Source organism: Antedon bifida, chromosome 4 (assembly GCF_963402885.1).
Source record: "Antedon bifida chromosome 4, ecAntBifi1.1, whole genome shotgun sequence".
Lineage (NCBI taxonomy): Eukaryota > Metazoa > Echinodermata > Crinoidea > Comatulida > Antedonidae > Antedon > Antedon bifida.
In genome coordinates, this window is record NC_136229.1 from 6621152 (window position 1) to 6645524 (window position 24373).

Consider the following 24373-nt stretch of genomic DNA (forward strand, 5'->3'; position numbering starts at 1 on the left):
TTAAAAGCTAATTATGAAAGTATAATTGACAATTTGTTCGTTATGCCTGCATCAATGTTGTTGATTAAACGACTGCCGTGGATATTGTACAACCTTGGTTGTGTGGAAATCTGTTATACATGTCTTTAAATCGATGAACGCAATAACGGCTAAATAGAATTTACTCCAAAATTGTTCAATGTTTTGAAATTTTAATCAACAAAAACATGGCTTGGTCTGGCGACCAAAAGCGTTTAGATAACAAAAGAAGAAATCTTGATTCAAAAGCAAGGTTTAGCACATGGACGCCTATGAACCACCAACCTACAAATGATAAGGTAACTTCATGCAAGATTTTCTATAGGTTTAGTAGGTCAGGGCTTGATGAGGAGGGATTGGCCACCTCTGGATCGTCTCTCCCGACTTGCTCGGTACGGGGGTAGTACGGTTAGCTAGGCCTAGGATGTATAAGTCTTTACAGTAAATGTGAATGACTGGAGTGGGCCTGTATTATTTTGAGTATTGTATGATTAATAATGATAATAATTTTTTATTTTTTAGGTGTTTGAAGAAAGACTAGAAATTCTTCACAAATGGGTAAGAAAACCAATTTTAATTTTGTTGGCATATCATATCGGAAAATCTTGCAAATAATTTTGTTTTTAACCGATCCCCGAATCCAATGAATCCTTCTTGTTTGTAGCAAACATGTAACTTTTTATAATCTAATCTTTTTGTGCTATTTATTTCAAGTATTGTTTTTGTAGTTAATAATAATAATAATAATGTTATGCGCGATTTGAACGATTTGCGCAATTTGAAATTGCGCAAAAAATTCCTTGCGCAATTTGAAATTGCGCAAAGAATTCTTGCGCAATTTGAAATTGCGCAAGGATTTTCTTGCGCAATATTAAATTGCGCAATCAACTTGCGCAATTTCGCAATTGCGCAAGAAAATCCTTGCGCAATTTCAAATTGCGCTGCACAATTTGTCAAATTGTCAAATTGCGCAACAGAATTCTACCAGAATGCGTGCTAACGTCGACGATTGGTTAACAATAATAATTTATTTGAAACTAAAAATGAAACATAATAAATGCGAAGATAACATGTGTATAATACACAACATAAATGGCATACACAATTAAATAATATTATCACTCATTGTAACTTGAAATAAATAAAAATAAATGTAAAAATAACAAAAAATAATGTAGTAATACACAACATAGTCTACCGCCACCAACGTTTAGACTTGCTATCAAAAACATAGCCAGTAGTAGTGCCTGGCTAGAGTAATACCCGCCCGCCGGAGAACACCACCGCTTCGTTTTCCTTTGTCGGGTCTTCGTTGGTATGCTAACAATAACAACATTTTCACTATTAAAATAAGGAAATGCGATATTATCTTTAATTTTTAATCATTCTTAGAAATTACTATAAAAATATGGGTGTGCATGATTTCACAATCTGTCGAAAAACCTTGCGCAATTTGGAGATTACTTGCGCAATTTATTACGTTTCTTGCGCAATTTGAAACAGATGTTTCAATTTAAATTGCGCAAGGAATTCTTTGCGCAATTTTAAATTGCGCAAATCGTTCAAATTGCGCATAACAATAATAATATTTATTCGGCAAAAGTTCATAAAGTACATTTTACAATTCATCTTGCCAGGAGCAAGTAATAGGCATGAGCACAAACAGAAAACTGCTCTTAGTCTTACTCCATCATTACATATAAAATACAAAAATAACAAAACTAAGTAGCACAAATTAAGTCAAAATAAAACAAAACAAAACAAAGTTATAATGAGATACACCAATTAAAAATAAGCTGTATTGAATAAACAATATAAACAATTACAACTTAATATTTTGAGATCAAATGTTTTGTGAGTTGGGCTTTAAAGTCTGAAATTGTAGCACATTGTTTAATTTCATTGGGAAGTTGCTATTGTTTGTTTCGGAAAAAAAAATGTACAGTACCTTAAGAAAATTCTGTTTATACTCAACTTTACTATACTACTGTATATAACTCTATTTTACATTTTTCTAGTTTGATAAATGGACAAACTCACAGAAGAAAATAGCATTGGAACATGTTCTGGGTCAAAGTAACCTCAATCAACTTGAGTTTGTTAAAGAAGTGGTATCTCTGCAAGTTCCTGTAAGAAAAGAAGACTTTACAAGGGCCTTACCACGTGTATTATCTATATACATCTTTTCTTTTTTGGATCCAAGAAGTCTATGTCGATGCGCTCAGGTTAGTTTCACATTACCGTATGTGACTGGGTATGATTTTATTCTTGAGAATATTAAATCCCACCCCCTAATTCAGGTTTAATTTAACCCCTCCAAATATTGTACCCAGGCCCCTTTCAGTTATGAACTTGTCAATTGTAGGACCCACAATACAACCCCCCAGAGAGGTGCGTCATGGGTGCGTCATTTACAAATAATTACTGACGCACCCCTGCCTAGATGGTACGTCACATCAACAAACAATGGTGTGTCAATGTCCGTCACTTTACCACCCACCATATCATAAACAACATGGTCACAGTGCATCAAAATGGGTGCGTCATGGTCACCTAAAGGTAAGTGACATTTTTGACGCACGGGTGAGTCATGGTATTCATAAGGTAAGACTCACATCAGACAAATGATGCACCTCTCCCGGGGTTCTTATAGTGGGTCATACAAAAAAAAAGTGCATTACAGACAGTAATACTGTACCCTAGTTTTGCAGTGTACAGTATAATCATTTTCCTAAAATATAAAAATAGCTTGTACTGTAATGTTTAAATTGATTGATGTATTGTACAAAATTTTGCATTTGTTTTATCATCAGGTATGTTGGTATTGGAAGTTCTTATGTGAATCTGATCAGGTGTGGATGCCTAAGGCCTTGAAACTGAACTGGCATCTCACTTTCCAACCAAGCCCGTTTGAAACTGGTGTGTGGAAGAGGCTTTACCTTGAGAATGTCAGAAGCTTACACTATTTACCACCAAAGGTAGGTTTAATTGATAGTGCTACCTATGTTATACTGTGAGTACACTTTCTCAACTAAGCTCTAGTAAGAGATGAATATATTTTATAAACTTATTACATAAACTCAGATAAATCAGAAATTCAGAAATCCCTTAAAAAGGATCTCCACACAGATTTCTTAGGTTTTATTTATTTATTTCAACTTTATTTAGAGAGGTTAACCCTTCCATCTGAACCTGCATGTAAGCTGATATCTAGGGCCCTCTTTAAAATGATAAAATATAGAGAGACAAATTTAAATAAGAATGAAATAAAGCTTATGATAATAACTCCCTAAAAAAATACTCCACTTAAAATTGAGTTGCACCCCACTGTGGAAAAGTAAATACTGAAATGTATGAAATAAATTGAGATTTGTCCGGTGTTCTATTAACATATCCAATATTGCTATTTAAAACAATATTTAAATATTCTACCCAAAATGTACTACTGTATTAATATTTTACGAACAATTTAGAATTCCCCTTCACCAAAGCCTGCTTCTGCTTCCCCTGTGAACGGTGAGCAAAAACATGCTAAAAGCGGAACAAGTGCCAGAAAGCCACCAAGGCCTAGGTCAGCAACCTCATCAAAACCCTTGGAGCATAAACCCTGGAGGGGGTCAGATCCAAAGACCACAGACACAATGAGGAACAATTACTTAGATAATGAAGATGAGATTCTAAAAGCAAGGTAAATTTATGCAGTTAATATACTGTGAAGTTTTCCACTTCTTATAAATGTAGAAGGTACAATTCTCTGTGTAAGGGTCAGGGTCAAAGATCAAGGTCCACAAAAAACACAAAAAAAAGAAATAAAAAAATAATTAAAAAAAAAAAACCTCAGTGGGACTTGAACCAGCGATCTCAACTGTGAGAGGCTGGATACATAACCATTACACCACACTGTCATCCACAACTTTGTAGAACTAATAAAAAAAAATGTAAACAAAAATATTCAGGGGGAATTTTATGTAGGGGAATTTTATGTAGGGCAATTTTATGTAGGGGAATTTTACAGTAGGCGGATGTTTGTACTCTCGGAGTACCCTCTAGTTATCCATGTAATTGTTACTGTATGTAATATAGTATGAAATGGAGCTTATAGCTCAATGGTAGTATGCAATTATTATGTAATACTGTACCAAGCTGTGTACAAACAATGCTAACAAACAAGTCTCTGCACACACGTAAAAGTATCGTAATAGAAAATGTAAATGTTTCAATGCCAAAGCAGTTTTTTTACGACTTAGTTTTACGGATAGATTACAAGAAATGCACGTAAAAGCAAAGGAAATCGTCTCCTTGTGTTTGTTATATTTTGTTGAATTCTGCGCAATGTTTGGTTGTGAATACGCACATACTACGGTCATCCTACTTTCATAACATATACCTCTTTTTAAGATGTTAAATATAAGAGTGCTGAGTTTAAATCTTATTAACTAGTTTGCATAACAAAGGATATCATTGTATTTATAGGCAGAAAAGGATGGAAAAGAGAGGCAACACAAGATTGAAGAAAAGTGGGTCAATTACTGACATGGAGCAAACGGCTAACCATCAGCAGGCTAGACCAATGTCTGCCAGCATGTCGTACAAATTAAAGAAAGCAAGATCAGCATCGGTGAGTGTAGAGTCGTTGATTGTAAAGGGCTTGGACCAGGCATAAAGCTCTGTCTGTCACTATCAAACTTTATGTGACAAAAAATGTGAATTTTTTTGTCAAACTAGTTTAATAGTGTAGACAAAGCTTTAGACATTATTTTTTAAAAATTTGGCATACAGCCCAAGAGGGAACTATAGATCAATGGCCCAACACAGAGGTGGGAACCTCTTGGCATTAACTGTTTAGTATTCTGGCTTGGCTAACCTTTTTATGATATTGTTTCAAATTTTGTCCTAAACCAATAACTTATGATATACTAAATAGTAAAGTTAACTACAGTACTGTAGATTACTGTATTATTATTATATATTGTTGATAGAAAGAAGAGATAAAGCTCTGTCGACACTATCAAACTAGTTTGTCGAAAAAAATATGATGTGCCCAAATATGGTAGTGATATGACATATTCATTTCCATATATGGGCACATCACATTTTTTTGTCAAATAAAGTTTGATAGTGATTAAATGAAAGTTTATATGCTAGACCATTCAGTAGGATTTGCATTACATTTCAGAATGTTAGTGATGTTGATGGTCGTCCAGATTGGGCAAGAGGCTCAGAAGCCAACCCTTACCAGTCCACTGATCTAAGTACTAGTGTAGGCAGACCAGCACCTATCATTAAGCCAGTTCCTTCATCAACGGCAGTCACACGAACAGAAAGGCACCCACCAGGTATGTACTACATAGATTCTTTCAAAATGTAAAGAGTTTACAAAGAAATAATTTTGTTAGTGGAAACACTGATTGAGACTTTGAAAAGCCTGCAAATTTGGGACTGATATCTTTCTACAGAAATCCTACAATATAGTTCCTTGTATTAATTCATTCTAATATTCACTCAGTGTGTATGTATCATTTATTTAATTCCAAAAGAAAATTACTGAAAAAATGACAATGCTATGGGTATCAGTGGCTAGATCTCGATGGACATACAAAAAAAATAAGCAAAAAGCTAAATCAAAATGGTCAAGTAAAACAGCCAGAAATAAATTGCAGAGCAACACTTGCCCTTCCTCAGTGCAAGTTTATTTGATTTATTTAATGTTATATATGATTTTGACCTGTTAGTGATGTTAATTCCACAGCTAAAAATCTATTCCCAACTCAAGCATGGACAACTGTTAACCAAGACTCGTCTGACGATGAGAGGTGATAAACGTCAAACAGTGGGTGTGGTCAATTTGATAGAATGAAACCACATCAAAACTAGTTTGTTATTATGGAAATGAAAACAATGACTTTGTAGTAGTGTACATTGTCCCATATATTGGGTCGTTGATAAAAATGCGCTCGTGTTGATATGCTCACCATGCTGCAACGCAGACGTAGTGATGCGCGACTGAGAAGTAGGCATAACATCAAACTGGCGTATATCTGATTGACAGATTGAGATGGTCCCTCTCCAGTTTTTTAGACGTAATTGTGGTGGAGTAATACCTCTTGTGTATTATTTGTTTTATTATTTATTAAATCCAATGGCAAAATACTGAAAAAATGACAATGCTGTGGTATCAGTGGCTGGATCTCAATAGAGATACAAAAAAAAGCGAAAAGCTAAATCAAAACGATAAAGTAAAACAGTCGAAAAGTTAGCAGAGCTTTCGGGCAACACTAGCCCTTCATCAGTGCAAGTGAAGAAAGACTGATCTCCCAGAGGGCCCAGTTATGATCAATAGCTGTGTGAGTGACAGTGCCTGTGTGTGTACTAGCTTACACCAGGGTAACCCTAATCGTCTCGAAAGATGTACTAGGTTCTTTAAAGTGCACCAGAGCTAGATGTGTACACTGGACATTTATAGTTTATAGTCCTTATCTGAGAAAACTTGTTCTACCACCAGAACCATGGAGCGAGTGAGAATTGAACCCTTGTTGATGTTATGGTTACGTAATTACGCTCTATGGTTTAACTGTTAAAGAATTTAAATCCATTTTAAATAACCATTTTATACCTTTTTCACAGTATTTGTTGTAAATTCTGTGTGATATATAGTGGATTCTATATACGAATACAGTAATCATTTAGAAGATTTAATTGTTTGTATAATTTTTTACTGTAATTTAGAAACCTAAACATTTGTTGTAGAGTATGTCAAATAATTAAGAAATATATATTCCTGTTTAGATACCTTGAAAAAATTGGGCCAGTATGTGAATTAAATTGAGATTAAGATGCTCTGGTAATGTCAGTGGGGCATGTATATAATAAAATAAATATACATTTAATTTTAAAATACAGTAGATCCATATTTACATTATTAAGACACCTTCCAGACCAAACAAAGTGTCCCCTTAATATAAATTGTACAGTACTACTATAGAATAGTATCGCACAACACAGTACAGTCTATTAAAATAGAATAGTAATACTGTACATGTTTTGTGAATAACTACAAAAGTTACAAATGAAATAATTTGTAGTTGTAGGCCATTAATGTATAAAGCTTAATAAGGTTGCTACACCAAGGAAAGCGGCTTAGTTGTTACAGTACATTTGGTATAAATTGTGTGTTTGCTTTTTCAGATGTGTGTGAAATGTTTTTTATCTTATTCTCTATACAGTAAAATGTTTTTATAAACACAATTGTGAGCCTTGAATTTGTACATGATCAACTTACTATTGAAAATTATGTGTCCAGTAAATATTGTGTTTAATTATTTAAAAAGAAAAACATCTTAAAATAAAATCAAATTTTTTCTATTTTTGTCTACTGATTTTGTTCTTTGTCATGTTTTGGGGACAATATACAGTAGTACAAAACCGAGTTGTCCGGTTTCCTATGCATAATGATATTAACAAAAAGACTGCAAAAAAATCAACTAACAAAGATTATTTTCCATAAAACATTTTATTAAGACAATCAATTCTAGGTAATATCCACACTCATATACTGAGTGGTAAATATTTTCTGACTTTTATTTACACATTTCAATAAAGAAAAAAATGATTAACCTTGGCTACAAAATATGTGCACATAATATAACTGGCTAAGGTTTGATGGAATTTTTAAGAAATCAAATTTAGAACATGAAAGGTATACATTGATAACATTGAAACAGTTCAGGCTTGGCAAAGTAAAAATGGAATTTTATGTACATTTTTATTTATAACTTTAACCTCAACATAAGCACAGTAAAATTTAACTTAAAAATTTGGGTGCAACAAAGTTTTTAAATTTTATGTAATTTTGTACATATTTTAGTTCATTTATTTTTATATATTTTTTTGGTCCATAGGCAGTGGGAACCTAAATATACATGTTTAATACAGGATTATTGAGTCGATAATGTAACAGATCAATTCATAGAATTTTACAATTGCAGTAGAACCCCTATTCAAGGCAAAACTATTACCGGCGCATTTTCCTGTGAAATAAACAGGGAAATTTAACACCATGACCAACCCCTATTGAGTGGATAGTCCTATTAAGGGGACACTTTCCTGTGAAACACAAACAAGATGTACTATGTTTTAACACTATGGCCAACCTCTATTGAGTGGATACTCCTATTAAGGGGACACTTTCCTGTGAAACACAAACAGAGATATACTATGGCCAACCTCTATTGAGTAGACACTCCTATTAAGGGACACTCCTGACAAGGGAACTATGCTTTAACACTATTACTAATCCCTATTGAGTGGATACTCTTATTAAGGGGACACTCTTGACAAGGGAACTATGTTGTAACACTATTACTAATCCCTATTGAGTGGATACTCTTATTAAGGGGACACTCCTGACAAGGGAACTATGTTGTAACACTATTACTAATCCCTATTGAGTGGATACTCCTATTAAGGGGACACTCCTGACAAGGGAACTATGTTGTAACACTACCACCATCATCCGCTATTCAAGCTACATCCCTGTTACTAATAGGAGCAGAGTGTGTTGGGTCCCTAGGGGTTCTACTGTATATCAAAAGTTTTCCCTAGGTTTTAATTATCATTTAATTGATTTATAATAATAATTGAGATTTTTAAATGACCAGGTATTAAATCATAGGAAGAAAACGCCAACAGTTTTAATTTTTATTACTAGATCAAAATATTAAAATGATTAACTAGTGTAAACTACAAATAATTTTTTTTACAAATAACCCATTATAAAAGTGCATGTTAGTTTTAAAATTGTATTTATATAAAAAACATTGCACTTGTATATTACTTTTCTCAAAAAAGTTTGTTCACATTGGAAAAAAAGTTTATCAATCAGTTTAAAATAATTTGGGTTTGTACTGTATGTATAATTTTCCCAGTATCCTAGGCCAATTCTGAAATACAGCATCACATATGTGATGCCTGTATCCTAGGTAATAAGCCTAACCTTAATACAGTACAGGCACCACTTGTGATACATATGTAACACTGCATAACATAATTTTCCTATAATACTGGACAAATTATGTCATATGTGGAGATACAGCACAAATAATCAGGTGGTTTGTAAATCGTTATATATAATTAATTTTAAAAAGCAATAATTTTGAGATAAATGATATGAATGCAGCAAAAATAGTATTGTTGTATTTACTTCAAAAAATGTGTTCAATGAAATATATTTTTACATACCTAACGAAAATGCTATATTAATTCGCATATATTTCTACGATTTTTAACATATATTTTGTACAAATATTAATTATCTTCTATGTGTTCACATCTACAGTTTTAGTTCAATAATAAGAATTCTGTTGGAGGATGTACAGTTATAGAATCCAATCAAATGAAAAGTAATGGTGAAAGTAATAAACAGGCTTTGGTTAAAGGCACAAGTAAAGAAACTTTCATTTCTGGAATTTTTAATAACATTTTAATGTTAAAAACACAATAAGTTGTTTCTTTAATCCTGTACAAGTTTGACGTCCTGAATATATCAATTACTATACTAAGCCCTCACTTAATAATAATAATAGACATATCTGGTTTGAGTATTTAGTCATTAACAATGTACACTCACACACAAATTAGAGTAACCTCCAACAAGAGAAATTAATAAATCTACACTGTACATTTGGAACGTGATAAGCTATACACTTAGTACTATAATACTATCGATGCAATAACAAATATACTATCAACCCAATCAACGTTTATGTTACGTACTTCCTTTCTGCTGAGAAATAAATGGCATTTAAAAATGAACTATACTGTAAAAAAACTTCAGAAGAAAAAGGGCGTAATACTCGAGAAACCTATATCTTGAGTTGGGCCAGCCTAAACATGGAACGAGACAACAAAAAGGAAAATATAAAACGTCTACATTACAGAAATACAGAGAAACCAACTACTTTGGATAACAAAGCTTGTTAAATAATTTATACTTTTTTACAATCCACTCAAATAGCTGTTCCTTATACCAGTGAGTGCAAAGGCACTCACAACTTCTTATCAGTAGGCCTAGCTTTACTGAATAAAAAAAACATCCTTCTAATTTCATTTTAAATGTCATGAAGACCTTTTTAGTGAACTCTTCTGAGTCAAATTTAAATAGCAGTAATTTGGGATCTTTTTGTTTGAAGAGAATTTTAAGTTTTCAGGGCATCTTGTATGAGAGATAATGAACATTGCAAATAGGCTTACAAATATTTTCCATTTTAACAACAAAATGCTATAAAACTAACAAACAAATTTTGGCAATTTTTGAATCAGCATCAGTTTTTTACATAACATTTTTGTTAATGATATATAAAATCTATATCGGAAGAAATAGACTATGTCTATTTAATGGTAAGAAGCATTTACTGTTCACCACTACAATACATAGTATACAATTTGATTTTTGTAATCTTATTTTAAGTCTATAAAACCAATATAGAGCAATGTTAAGTAAAGGCAACAGTGCAAATAGCAAGCTAGTGAACAAACTGTAAGGCTAAGTTTGGGTTCACACCAGTGCTAAATTAAAAGTCTTTTAACATAACACCAATTGGTTTAAAGTTTGAATTCAGTGTGAATCGGCATCATGGATAAATCCAATTCAACTGGAATTCAGATCATAGACCAGATTGTACAAACAAGGTATAAACCATAACAGTATGTAAAAAAATAGATGTTGTTAAGCCTTTACCATACTGACTTGGTTTTAAGCCTATCCCATGACAATTACTCTCCCATTGTGTCAAAGTTCACGTGACCACTCATGCACGGAGGGCTACAGGAACAGCTGCAAGTAATTTACCTTTTATATAATATATAAAAACATTTTCTTAAAATACTAGTTGTGATCCAGGTCCTCTTGATATCCTGATATCTGCAAAAGGTTCAATCTGTTCAACACTAATATCTTGTTGTTTCTTTAACACTAGTAATGAGTAAAACTTGGCAGCCACTTGCTTTTTGTTATTGTTTCGTACAAGATCTCCAAAGTATGAATATTCCTCTTTCTCAAGCTGTTTCTTGATGGTGTTCAGCATCTGCGTTGCTCGTTTGTTTAATTTTCGTTCCGTCCTTGCTTCAGTTGTTTCCTCATCGTCCTAAAAAATGTAGGTTATCTCATTAAATTCGATTTTTTTTTTTTTCGATTTTTAATAATAGTTTTCTAAATAATTTCATTTGATATGCAAAAACTCAGGTGAAAAAGATTCATTATGCCAAAATGGGATGGAATGTTTTGAACAAATACTGTGTATATGCCAAAATGGGATGGAATGTTTTGAATTCTGTGTATCTTTCTAATCCCCTGTGTAATGGCACAGATTATGTAATCCTGCTTAATGGTATGCTCTGTAGTAATTTGCATATATACCAGGTGTGACGATGGTACGTAATAGAATTACTAGTACTGTACTATTAGTTGAGACAATGAGAATGTATAGATGTATATAATAAGAAATGCGTTTATAATGCTCCATATATCCAACCAATGATTGCTCATAGGGGCAATACATACATGAGAAAAACCATCATGAGAGTTTAGATTAAAATAACTTTAGAAAACAAGTTAAAATACCATAATATACCATTAACATAATTATTATAAACAATTTAAATTGATATAGATAGATAGATATGTTTAAATATAGAGTGATCGTTTGCTTTGTCTACACTATCAAACTAGTTTGACAAAAAAAGTTTGATGTTCCCAAATATGATACAGTGATAGTCCCCTTATATTTATATTTATTTTTTTTTTTTTAGGCAAGCCAAGGTTTATGAGCACTGTAATTTCCATTGTATTTTGGACAATAAATGAATCTGTATCTGTATCACATTTTTTGTCACAGAGCTTTAGAATAAATGACTGAATGATTGTTCCCAAATATGGTGGCGATATATGCCCAAACATGGTACAGTGATCACATTTGATAGTGTAGACAGAGCTTTAGAATAATTGTAAGCATTCTGTTTACTTTGCTATATATTTGTATCAACTCAAGAAAAGTAGCCAGTCGGCCAGATTTATACTCGAAATTATAAATGTTGCTGATAAACAAAAGCAGAAGGTCAAACTAACCTCTTCGTCTGATGAAGATTCTTCTTTCTCTTCTAGTAATTCTGCTTCATCCACAAGAGTAACTGGTGGTAGGACCGAAGGCGCAAACGCTGGCACATCATCATCGTCGTCGTCATCCTCGTAACCGCCAAAACCGAATCCACCATCGTCATCGTCAGACGACGGCCTTCTACCATGTGCAAACGACAGATCACCCATGTTCGATGTGCTTGGTAGTTCAGGCTCTGGTACTGGCTGTGGTGGTTCGATGATCTCTACTGCAGGTGGCAGGGATTCTCTGGGTGCAATGTCTGGTGAGGACAAACGAAATGGGAAGCATTTTAAACATTATTTTCATATTAGAAGGATGTAGGGTCAATTCTAGTAGCCACAGATTGACCTCTTCATGATCAGCTGGTAAAATGAACGCTAGTTGATCATATCTAGTACTGTTTTTACGCTCATTGGGGAAAACATTTGGAGACCGTCTACTTTACAGCATAGGTTATTGTTATTCTGATTTATTCAAATGGATACCGATTATATCATAGCCAAAAATAATATAATATAATATATAAAAAAAATAAAATAAATGACTAATTTACAATAATACCTAAAATTAAATTTAAAAAACAAATCTAAATAAGGCTTGAGAGACACTATTTGAGAGAATGTTCAAGTTTAAAAATCTTAAATGGATGTCTCACATGTCATTGGCTTTAAATCAATGCATAATATACTCACCTATTTCACTGTGTTTCCTCTTTTGTCGAGGAATGTGCGGTTCTTCAAGGTCCATATGGTGTTGATCAGTTACACTCTTTGGCAAGTCTTTCGGGATCTCAGCGGTTAAATTTTTTGTATAGCACTAAAGTCGATTGAAAAACATAAAACATTAGCAACAAATTGGAATTTGTTATTGATATTATGTTATTTTATAATAATACATTTAAAAAAAAAAAAACACAAACATTTTCCATTGACTATAGAATACTTGATCTTAAGCTAAAGTTTATCCACATTAGTGTCAATGTGGATAAAAAAATGACAGTGGCACAGGCTTTTCATAGATTGTAATTCAAAATATTTGATTGTACTATAAATGTAAGAGATTATACACCATATTCACATGGTAAATATGTTACAGTCAACTCTCCCATTACCATACTCTCTGAAAACTTGAGGTTCAAAAGGTCCCAATTTCATTTCTACAATTAAAAACATTCCGAATACCAGACTTTCCAGAAAACCAGACATAGTATGCCAGCAACAGGTGTCCCGTATTAAGATAGTTGACTGTATTAAGGGTTTTTTCACACTTGTTCCGGCACTGGCAAATCAAATGCTGATGATTCGTTTTCACAACGCTCCACACTATCTATATGCCCATAGCTGGTTTGAGGTTTGATTTGCCGGCCCGGAACAAGTGCGAAAGACCATTTTGTATGGTTGCCTTACCCTCAATATAGTTTCTACAGCGTGTAATCTACCAGGTAGAACAAAGAGTTTCTCTGCTCCACCCGTCTCTTTCCATAACATAAGCTTCTTGGTAGGTGGGGCTAAATCTAAAGTGGTGACAATATCCGACGTGTCCTTGAGTTGTGCTTTGATGATGTCACCAGCTAATTCTTTTACTTCGTCAACAATTAACTTTCGTTTTCTTCTATGCCTTGTTTCCTTAACACCTAAAAAAAAAATAAATCAAAATTCACATAACAATTTTGACTTTAAACCTTCCTCAAAATGGAAACATTTGGAGGACAGGATGTCTATAAACACATTATCCAGCCTCAATTCATTCGTTTCCACTTGGACACAATAATGTAGACAATGCAAATGAGTTGACCAATCACAAGCAATAGTTTGGATAATATGTCAACTTACATCACTCTTATGTCTTTGCTTTGCATCCTATTGGGAACCCTACTCTAAAGGATGAATCCTTCGAAAAAAAAGTTAAGCTTAATCCGTATTTTAATCTAATCCCTAATTGAAACCGCTCTGATCTTTACGAAATATCGCTATATAAATGTCACATTATTATCATTGACAGGGCAGGTTAACCAATTACATATCAAGAGTGGAGATGTTGTCAAACTATATGGCATTTCTTTAACACGTTAAGGAAGAACGCTGAACAACGTATACATACCTGTAACATCAAGAGGTTCCAGCGCAAATGCTTCTTCCTCATTGGCAACAAGTGTGGTCTGATCTACAGGTGCATTTGGCTGATGTTGTTCAGCCGTTTCTTCACTAGTAGCTTTGTTTGCAGACGACTCCTGACTGTCAACTATTTAAGTAAAAAATACCTCATCATAATTAGTAGAAAGCAAAAATATATACAGGACAAATCTCGCAGTTCCTTTAACTGGTCCAAAAATATTTTCAACATTTATTTAAAAATAGTAGGAAAGAATGTGAAGTCTCAAGAAATATTTTATTAGTGCAAGTTCACTGTAGACGATTTCTATTTCACAATATTCCATCAACTTAATCGTTGGCCGTTTAACATTAGAAAAAATTAAATTAAATTGATTTATTAAAACATATATAATACAAAACTCTTATAATACCAAACAGCTTTGGGCTGGTCAAATATGTCTGGTATTCGGAATGTGTTTTTAATGCTAAAAAGGAATTTGGGACCTTTTGGGAAATGGTTTTCAGAAAGTCATTGAGTAAAAGCCTATGAACATTATCATCACAAATAGATATATTATAGAAAGCTACATACTCTCTGCAATGGTTGCTTCTCTGTCTTTTTGTTCATCATCTCTTTTCCCAACAGAGCTTGTTGTCGACATTGCATCGTCAGGTCGAAGTGAAATTTCTTGAGCAGGAATCTCTGGCTGCTCATCAAAAAGGTCACTGGCTCCTGTCATGAACCCATCTCCTGTGAATATATATATATATATATATATATATATATATAAAGATAATGAGTAAACACAGCCTCTTGCATATTGTTGGTCTAAAGCTAGCAAATCAATATTAAGGATTCCCGAACCATGACATTAAAGAAAAGGAAAAACTACATTAATATTCTTTTCAGTATTATGCAAACTTTGCAAAATTTGTGTGGGTTTGTCTGTTAGCAGGAAAACTACAAGATGGACATTTACCACATTTAAACTAGATAGATATGGTTACTGAAAACTCATTCAATTTGGACCAGGAAGACCATTGGAGACAATCCGAACATAAATCCCAATTCTGGACAACTTTTTATTATAGTAATTTTAGGCCGTACATAAAAACTACAAGACGGATCTTCAACTTATGGTGGAGGTTACAACTCTCTGATTGCTTTTGTTATATAAAGAAAATATAGGAAATTTATTTTTAGGAAAGCTAGAAAGATACCAATCAATGCTCATTTTACTAACTCAATTGATTTTAAACAAATAATGAAATAAATTAAATAGAACAATTAATATTTATGTATTGGCTAAAGGAAACAAAGAAAAAAAATAATTACATAAAAAAACACTCATGTTGTAATATCTTACCAAATTACAGAATTTAGTAACAAATCAATAAAAAGTTTCTCACCTAAGAGAGGATCCCCAGTGCCAATTTGTCCTCCAAATCCGTCATATCTGATTGGTTGATCAAGATCTATGTCCATTTGTTTTTCGAGGGATGTGTCAATAACACTGCCCTTCTTGCTGACGTCCAGCAATGTGCTATCGTGACCATGTTTGTACAGGCTGTCTTCTCCGCTGCCAGCATCACGCATAACAGAATGATCAAAACCAAGATCCCCTAAATTACATAATAACATTTTCTATTTTTATAATTCAGAAGTAGAAATGGTTTTTTTTAAATGGAAATTATTATTTTAAATACCATTTGGCATTGAAGTATTTAAGATGTATTGTCCCCCGAAAACATGAAAAATGAAGATTAATTAAATCAGACTTTGAATATGTTATTTTGTAGTTTTACTAAAGTTAATCACTTCCATAGAAAAAAAAACGAAAAAAAAAAAAAAAAAAAATGTTTTCACTTGTAAAATGACAAAATAAATGGTTAAATTCAACCAAAAATCCATTGGCTGGCAGCCAATTTGACAATTTTTTGCTTTAAATTACATTTTTTTCAGGTAAATACAATTTTTTTTGATCCAATTTTTGGTCAAGGTGGATAACTATTATGTTACATTAAAATGGAATATTCAAGAAAAAAATTGTTATGAATTATTTTTTCAGGGGGACAATACATCTTTAAAGGATTATACATTATAGTTCTTCTATTATTATTTATTTTATGTAAAATTTAGTTAGCTAAAGTGCATTGTCTTCCAGAAAATAGAGATTAATTGAATTTAAAAATAATTATTTAGCTTATAAAAGGGACAAAATAAAAGTTAAATATAACCAGAAACTCAATGAGCTTCTTGTTGACTTTTTTATCTTTAAAAACTGTTACCTATTTTATTTATTATGTTAGCATTAAAATGGTCTATTCAACAAACATATTTTCCTCAATTATTTTTTCAGAGGACAAAAACACAGTAGTAGAATCTATCCTTAAGCTCTGTCTATTAAACTTTATGTGACAAAAAATGTGTGCCCATATATGTACACTATGACAAATCACTACCATATTTGGGCACATTAAACTTTTAGTTGATAGTTCTAGTTGATATCTAGTTTATAGCTTTAACCAAAGTACGTCCCATATCAGATACATACCCATGCCAAAGCCATCGTCATGACCTAACGTTATGTTACCCAGGTCTTCCTTCATAGTAATTTCTTCAACACGACTCTGGTTCAATGTGAACTGTTTCTGAACTTCGGCATCACTAAAAACAAAAGACATAAACAATTACTTTACCTATACAATTAAACTTGTTAGTAAAGTTCTGTCTACACTATCAAACTAGTTTGACAAAAAAAAGTGTGATGTGCCCAAATATGGTAGTGATATTCGCAAATATGATAGTGATATGACACTTTTTTTGTCAACTAGTTTGAAGTAGACAGAGCCTTAAGCTCTATCTACAATATCAAACTTTGTGTGACAAAAAAATGTGATGTGCCCAAATATGGTAGTAATATGACACATTTGGGCACATCACATTTTTGTCACATAAATTTGATAATGTAGACAGAGCTTTACACTTGTGAAAATCAAATTGGGTTTGATTAACTAGCCTTTTTGTACCCACTCAGTCATTCATATAAGTACTGTACTGATAAAACAATCCAGTCTATAAAAATGAGCAACACAACTTAACCAAGCAAATGCTCAGTTAAATTTGAGTACCTTTTGATATGATGAATAAAAAGTACAAATTAGCTAGCTTTAAATTGTTAAATTAAGAAATTGCTAATTTACTAAGACGAATTTCGAGACCTGGTCTCAACATTTCAGATGCTACAAGAGTGTTTCTTGATGTTTTCAAACTTTTAAATAAACATCACATCACTGTGGTATAAAGAAATACATTGTATTCTATGATGGCCAGGTTTAGAAAGGACAAATAACTTACTTTATTTCAGGCATTGCTGAATCAAAGTCATGAAAGACTTCTGGGAGTGTGATAGCAGCAAATGCCGCTTCTCTGTTTTCTTCCGGTAGATCAACCACACCAGGCCTGAACGCCATCTTGATCTTAACAAACGCTTCATTACAATCAGCTAGCAAATACTTGGCCTTTCTGCTATGAATTCGTACCACACCCAAAAGCAAATGGCCTGTTGTTCGTAGTGCCATTTTCACCTACACAGTAACATTATCAATTTGAAGATTAGCTTGTATACACAATAAGATGATAAAACATATAACTTCTTTACTAGACTAGGAACAGGTGCACTGAACTGAACTGAATCAATTTTTTTCCCCCTCAAAGTCAAATGCTTTTTTTTTACAATTTACATAAAAAAACTAAACATGAAAACTACGTCTGAATAGCTTAAAATCTATAATATCTTTATATTTATTCTACATGGAAAATTGGTATTATACTTCTGTTAAAATACAGCATATTAAAATTCATACCTTCGGGTGAATAATGCTATCACAGCAGTCTTCAACATCAGTTTCAAAGACATGAGCCTTGCTCAGCTTCTTGTCCCAATGAGCTGCCAACCAGATACGGGCCAAAGGCCCCTTCTTACTCAACACAAAATGGGCATAAAACATAGTTGTCGATGGTTATAGGTTTCCCCTCTGCAAAAAATTGATTGAATTATTGCATATATAAAATATAACACTATATATAGTATTATTATTAAACATAACATTTTAAGGATGTCAATAATTTTATTTCATTTTGTACTCACTAAGTAAGAATGGAACCAAGTTTGATTATTTTTATTCATTTAAAATATCATTTTTAGCTAGCACAATGAGGCTAAGAAGAAATATCAACAGTCATAAGTTTAGTTTTGACACTCTGCAATATATTTTTGTCTCTAGCATTGCATACCTTATTACATTTTATTATTTAAAATAAAAGTTGTTTAATGTAATTACATTTACTAGGCCCTTTATGATTTGGCTAGCCATAGAGGATTTGAGTAGGACTACTGTAGGGTAGGTTAGTAGTACCGACTACTAGCGGAGATCCCTACTAGCTAGCGGTCATACTAATCTACACTTGTTATTAGGGTTTTATGATATAAAATGATATTTAACATGCTCGAGTCTAGTGGTAAATTTAACTTAATAAATATGTTTCTTTCCAGAAACAAGTTGAAATCCGTTTAAATAATTGTTAAACTTTTCAGCTGTTTTGGAGAGAGTGAGCAGTCTTCAGTTGAGTGTCGGAATAAACCTATTCGGTATTTTGACAGTTTTTTTACATTAAAAATGAACATATCGCAATAACAAGAAACAGAATGTTTGTACTTAAATACTAACTTCTTTTTAGTATGAGTAGGCCAAGCTGGGTCTTTTTCCCAACCCACCCACACACAGCAGATCACTCAGTTAAAAAGACTGGCTTTCTTAGCCTAGCCTAGGCCTACCTCTTGTTTTAAGTTAATAGCCTAGGAGGCCTACATTAATTGTAAATAATCATGGTTTATATATACATAAAAATAAAATATTTATATGAACATTATAATAATAATTAATTGTAATCAATTTTGACCAGCGCCATCCACTTTTCACAGTGGAAGAACAGTGCCCCCTTCAGCACAGACACAGTGTGATCACCGCATTATTTGAAGTAAAAAGCAAGCACAGACAGAAGGTTGAGACTAGCCTGGACCTGGTGGTTAGCCTACGTAACAAATCAAATACCAGATTTTTTGAGCACATTTTGTAGGTAATTATTTACTAAATTAAAACTAAAACACAAACCTTTATCGATACTATTTTGTTTGGTACAAACTATGCACAAAATACATGTAAAAATAAGTGCAAATTTACAGATTCCGTACGTTCACGAAACTACTTATCTCGCTTTGTAGGCTCTCTGGACGCTAGAAGATGGCGTCCTTTCACTTCCCGCCCAATTTGCCCTCTTTCAAAATAAGGTGAATCACTCCATTACGCAGTGAAAAAGTAGATCTTTTTGTAAAAAATATGTTGGATTTAATCAAAACTAAACATTTACAATTCTCTAGTAATACATAAGACAATCTATGTGTCATGTGTTTGTTAAAAATAGCCTTTAAAATCAGTGTATAACGTTTAAGAATAAGTTGAATACTTATCAAATATTCCTCCGCGACATTCTTTTTTATAATGTGATGAAAAGCAAAACTAAAAGGAAAGAGAAACTCCATGCTAACAGTACTAAATGGTATAATAATAAATCTACTATCTTTCTCAATAAATTATAATATTATTAATAATAATTAATTCATTTATTTAACAGTATGTAGGCCACTGGGCGAAGTACAGTAATATATAATTAATACGTCATTTTAATCTGAGTCAGACAATTTACTTTTTTTAAATGGCACTGTATTGGTTTCCCGTCAATAGTAAAATCAGGGAAGAGTGAAATTTAATTTCACTCCTCCCTAGTAAAATATGAAAATTGTATTTGTTCGTTAATTAAAACTAAATCAAAATAGGCCTATAGGTCTACAGTCACAAAAGTGTAGATAGCTAAACTGTCTACCATTATGTAGGCTAAACGGACCTTCGTTTTTCCGGCCGTTTTAGTTTTACCATCCCTCTATGGTTTTACACTCGCCTCTCATTTCATAGTAAAACAGATAAATAATTGAACATCAGAGTCATTTTGTCACAGGCCTCGGCTTTTATTTGATCGGGACCCACGTGAATAGACCGGCAGCCCAGAGACATTTGGTTAGATGAGCTAGGTACCAATGTCTGACTAGTGTGTTGGGGGTCACTTGAAGTCAATGAAAATGGGAGTCTGCCGGGTACCCCTGCTGCGTCTAGACCCAGGGGGCCCCGAAAGGTGCTAAAAAATCACCCTGGTTAGATAAGAGAGATACCACCTAATTTTACCACCATGGGATGCCCATTGGCATCCTTTTACCAGTATCACAAACGACAGACTTTTTGTCTGCCCGCCAGACCCCCCGAGGGAAGGCCTAAAATGGGGATAGCATAGATGAGGTACCACTCAAAATCAATGCCAAATGAACAAGTTGTGTTCATACAACACTAAATGGATAACAACAGACTAATTTGTCTGCTGCACCGCAAGTGCCAGACACCCTAAAGTTAGACTAGAGACCCCCTTCTCCCAATTAGCCCAGTTTAGATATTGTAGATACCACCAGCAACCAATGTTATATGATTTAGCACATTGTACGCAATACCAAATGACCTATTACAGACTATCTGTACACTGCCTTGGCCCTGGCAGACCCCTCTAAGTTAGACTAGAGACCCACCAAACCCCCCCCCCCCCCCCACCCCAACTAGCCCAGCTTAGATATTGTAGATACCACCACTGCCAATGTTATATGATTTAGCACATTGTAAGCAATACCAAATGACCTATTACAGACTATCTGTACACTGCCTTGGCCCTGGCAGACCCCTCTAAAGTTCGACTAGAGACCCCATTTACCAAAGTATAGCCTACCTTAGATATTGTAGATAACACCAGCAGCAAAAAAAACCCAAAACAACATGGTTAATTGAATAAAGTTTAACTTTAATCGAACTATCACAAAACAAAACAATTGAAAATAAAAATAAAATGACCACTACCATTCTAAAGGGAAAAATAGTTTTCACTTAAAACTAATATAAGCCAAATATATAACAAGTACGGATTCGGGTAAATTTAGCATTCCTGCTAGATTTGTGAGGATCTGGAATTCCTTGCCTTTGGATGTCAAAGAGACATTCGTCTCTAACTCTTGGACCTATTTTATTTTTAAGAGAAAGCTTAGTAATCACCATAATCAAATTCATGATTGTAGTAACTTAATCTAAAGTGATTTGATTAATTAAATAGTGGGTAATTTTAAACGCTGTGAATATTATAATCCTAATCCTGTATTCATATATATAAATCCAAAGGCAAGTATAGCCTACCTTATAGATATTGTAGATAACACCAGCAGCAAAAAAAACCCCCCAAAACAACATGGTTAATTGAATAAAGTTTAACTTTAATCGAACTAACATAAAACAATTGAAAATATATCACATCAATGATGATAAAATGACCATTACCATTCTAAAGGGAAAATAGTATTAAATAAATAACCTTTACAATGAAAGTTTTCTTTTTATTTAAATATTTCTTTGTTTTATGTATAAAGTTGAATGGCCTTGGCTTTAAGGACAAGCTACAATATATTGCCTTATAACAATAGTGTGTAAAACATCCACGTCAAAATTGTTATAACTCGAAATTGGAGAGAAGCCAAGGCAATAATGCTTGTCCTTAAAGGCATGCATCTGCGGGCAAAAAATGTCTATTGATCATACATTCCAATAATTATCGATCTATAGTTTCCCCTATGTTTCATAATTTTTGGGATTTTATTTGTGTTACACGAGCTTGTTGAAAATAAGCACTTTCTTATCAGTGGGGGGATAGTTCAAATTACACAGTAAAATCTCTATTCTTTTGTACACAAATTTTGTAAATAGAGAGGCATTTTAAAAAGCTATGAAAACTAAACGGTGTGGTAAAAAATGTTATCAGATGACTAAATATAGGTAATATAACTTGAATTTTACATTTCTGGTATTTTTATTCAACTTCAGATTTTTATTTTCATGCTATAGCAAAAATTATCCACCGTATATCCACCATCTTTTTTCACCTTCTAAGAAGTCACCAGACATCTTATTACATTAGGTTAACTACCTAACTACTGAAAAAAAGTCTTCCTGGTTTTTATGGCAGAATTTTGCCTAGTTTTGTATTTGACCATATTAAGGGAAATTCATGTTTTTTCGTCTTGATTTCTGTTACAAATATTTGATTTATGTACAATTAACCAGATATTATATTTAAAATTCATGCCTGTACCTGCACTATCAAACTAGTTTGTGTGTGTGATGTGCCCAAATATGGTAGTGATATGCCCAAATATGGTGGTGATATCACCATGTCCATGGGCACATCACATTTTGTTGTCATATAAAGTTTGATAGTTTAGACAGAGCTTTACCAGATGAGCTCTATATTAACTGTAATTGCGAAATGCATTTATCTCTGACTATATAGTACATTTCGTAATCGTTAATTATCGACCTCCTCAACATTTTCAAAAGTGTTTGATTCGGTGAAATAATACGCTATAATTGTTATTCCATTTTATTGCTTTAGCCCTATAATAATGTAACAATTTCGTACCACAGTCTTTTTTTTAATAGGTTATTCATTAAAACGGAGTACTGATATCAAATATTGTTTTTTTAAATACATTCTTAACTCTATACTGAAGTGTTTCTCTATTTCCGTTAAAGATGTATTGTCCCCCAAAAACATGAAAAATGAAGAATAATTAAATCAGATTTTGAATATGTTATTTTGTAGTTTTAATAAAGTTAATCACTTCCATAGAAAAAAAAATGAAAAAAAACCCAATGTTTTCACCTATAAATTGACTAAATAAATGGTTAAATTCAACCAAAAACCCACTGGCTGGCAGCCAATTTGGCCATTTTTTGTTTTAAATTACATTTTTTTCAGGTAAATACATTTTTTTTCGATCCAATTTTTGGTGAAAGTGGATAACTATTATGTTACATTAATATGGCATATTAAAAAAAAAATTTCGTTAAAAATTATATTTTCAGGGGGACAATACATCTTTAAAAAAAATCTAATTGTACATTTTTAACAGAATAAAAACTACAGTCAAGCTGCTGTGGAACAAGGCCATATACATGGCTGCAGTCACGTGCTTAAGTTAGTGTTTACCGACCAACCGACCGACCGACCAACCGACCGACACAGTGAGCTGTAGTTGCACGCGACTAAGAATACAATGTCACTTTGTGTAATATGACAACTACAAACGGGTGTTACGGGTGCGCGCAGAGACAGCATGAAAGAGTAATAGACGGCCAGACAACAACATATATTGGTGTTAACACATATATGAGCTCAAGAAAGAAATAGTTGCTGCATAGGCAGGATCATACAAATAAAACAGACAAGTTATAGTTTCTGCCTCAAAATAAAATATTGATTGTACGAGTACTTTCGACCATAGGTCATCATCACGTACTGGTGATGTACCTGATATGATAACCTATGGTCGAAAGTACTTGTTTTTAGGCAGAAACTATAACTTTGTTTTATTTTTATATATAGGCCTAGGCTCAATGTAGATTAATAAAATCAGACTTTAAATCGGCCATTTTTCAGTTTGAATAAAGTGAGTCACTTCTGTAAAAAAACAAAGATGATTTCACTTATAAAAAGACAAAATAAACGTTTAGGCCTAATTTTTTATTAACCAAAACCATTGTCTGTCAATTTAAGTATTTTTTGCTTTAAATTACATTTTTTTCCAGGTAAATACTTTTTTTTTCTATCCCGTTTTGGTGAATAACTATTTTGTGACATTAAAATGGCTGTTTAGGGAACAGTATATCTTTAAAGATGTAATGTTTAATTACAATCCCCCAAAGACATGAAAATTAAGGTTAATAAAATCAGACTTTGAATAAGCAATTTCACGGCTTCAAATTTAAAACCCATTGTCTGACAGGCAATTTGTTGGCATTTTTTTGCGTTAGGTCTAAACTACACAGGTAGATAATTTATCTTGAATTGTTGGTACACATTTAGGGGCTGAACTTGATTATTTTATTAGCCCTTCCCATGATTCAACT

General features: G+C 32.9%; 2 protein-coding genes across 3 annotated transcripts; one reads left to right on the plus strand and one right to left on the minus strand.

Moving 5' to 3' along the window:
- The first annotated feature begins 85 nt into the window (after nucleotides 1-85).
- On the plus strand, nucleotides 86-12231 carry LOC144841303 (F-box only protein 16-like). 2 transcript variants are annotated; one of them, XM_078697589.1, is made up of 8 exons: nucleotides 86-317; nucleotides 541-576; nucleotides 2037-2243; nucleotides 2832-2996; nucleotides 3492-3706; nucleotides 4492-4636; nucleotides 5195-5354; nucleotides 12176-12231. In XM_078697589.1, the coding sequence occupies exons 1-8, from the start codon at nucleotides 207-209 to the stop codon at nucleotides 12199-12201; spliced, it is 1065 nt and encodes a 354-aa protein (XP_078553715.1). In that variant the 5' UTR covers nucleotides 86-206; the 3' UTR covers nucleotides 12202-12231. The 2 variants fall into 2 exon arrangements, with proteins under 2 accessions (XP_078553715.1, XP_078553714.1); XM_078697588.1 differs by lacking the exon at nucleotides 12176-12231 and adding an exon at nucleotides 5768-7315 and having other exon boundaries at nucleotides 87-317.
- LOC144841294 (double-strand-break repair protein rad21 homolog) lies at nucleotides 7510-20327 on the minus strand. Its single transcript, XM_078697576.1, has 12 exons — nucleotides 20303-20327; nucleotides 19439-19648; nucleotides 18131-18301; nucleotides 17622-17851; nucleotides 16819-16931; nucleotides 15674-15886; nucleotides 14856-15014; nucleotides 14271-14411; nucleotides 13577-13803; nucleotides 12863-12986; nucleotides 12140-12429; nucleotides 7510-11159 (listed from the first exon to the last, which is right to left on the minus strand). The coding sequence occupies exons 3-12, from the start codon at nucleotides 18272-18274 to the stop codon at nucleotides 10893-10895; spliced, it is 1908 nt and encodes a 635-aa protein (XP_078553702.1). The 5' UTR covers nucleotides 18275-18301; nucleotides 19439-19648; nucleotides 20303-20327; the 3' UTR covers nucleotides 7510-10892.
- Between the last annotated feature and the right edge of the window lie 4046 nt (nucleotides 20328-24373).

Bases quoted from the DNA above. Each gene is read 5' to 3' on its own strand.
- LOC144841303 (XM_078697588.1), top strand. From the start codon at position 207: ATGGCTTGGTCTGGCGACCAAAAGCGTTTAGATAACAAAAGAAGAAAT. The intron at 2,997-3,491 runs GTAGGTTTAATT...CGAACAATTTAG, and splicing joins TACACTATTTACCACCAAAG to AATTCCCCTTCACCAAAGCC. The intron at 3,707-4,491 runs GTAAATTTATGC...TTGTATTTATAG, and splicing joins GATGAGATTCTAAAAGCAAG to GCAGAAAAGGATGGAAAAGA.
- LOC144841294 (XM_078697576.1), bottom strand. From the start codon at position 18,274: ATGTTTTATGCCCATTTTGTGTTGAGTAAGAAGGGGCCTTTGGCCCGT. The intron at 14,412-14,855 runs GTATGTAGCTTT...TTACTTAAATAG, and splicing joins AGAAGCAACCATTGCAGAGA to TTGACAGTCAGGAGTCGTCT. The intron at 13,804-14,270 runs GTATGTATACGT...TTTTTTTTTTAG, and splicing joins GGAACCTCTTGATGTTACAG to GTGTTAAGGAAACAAGGCAT.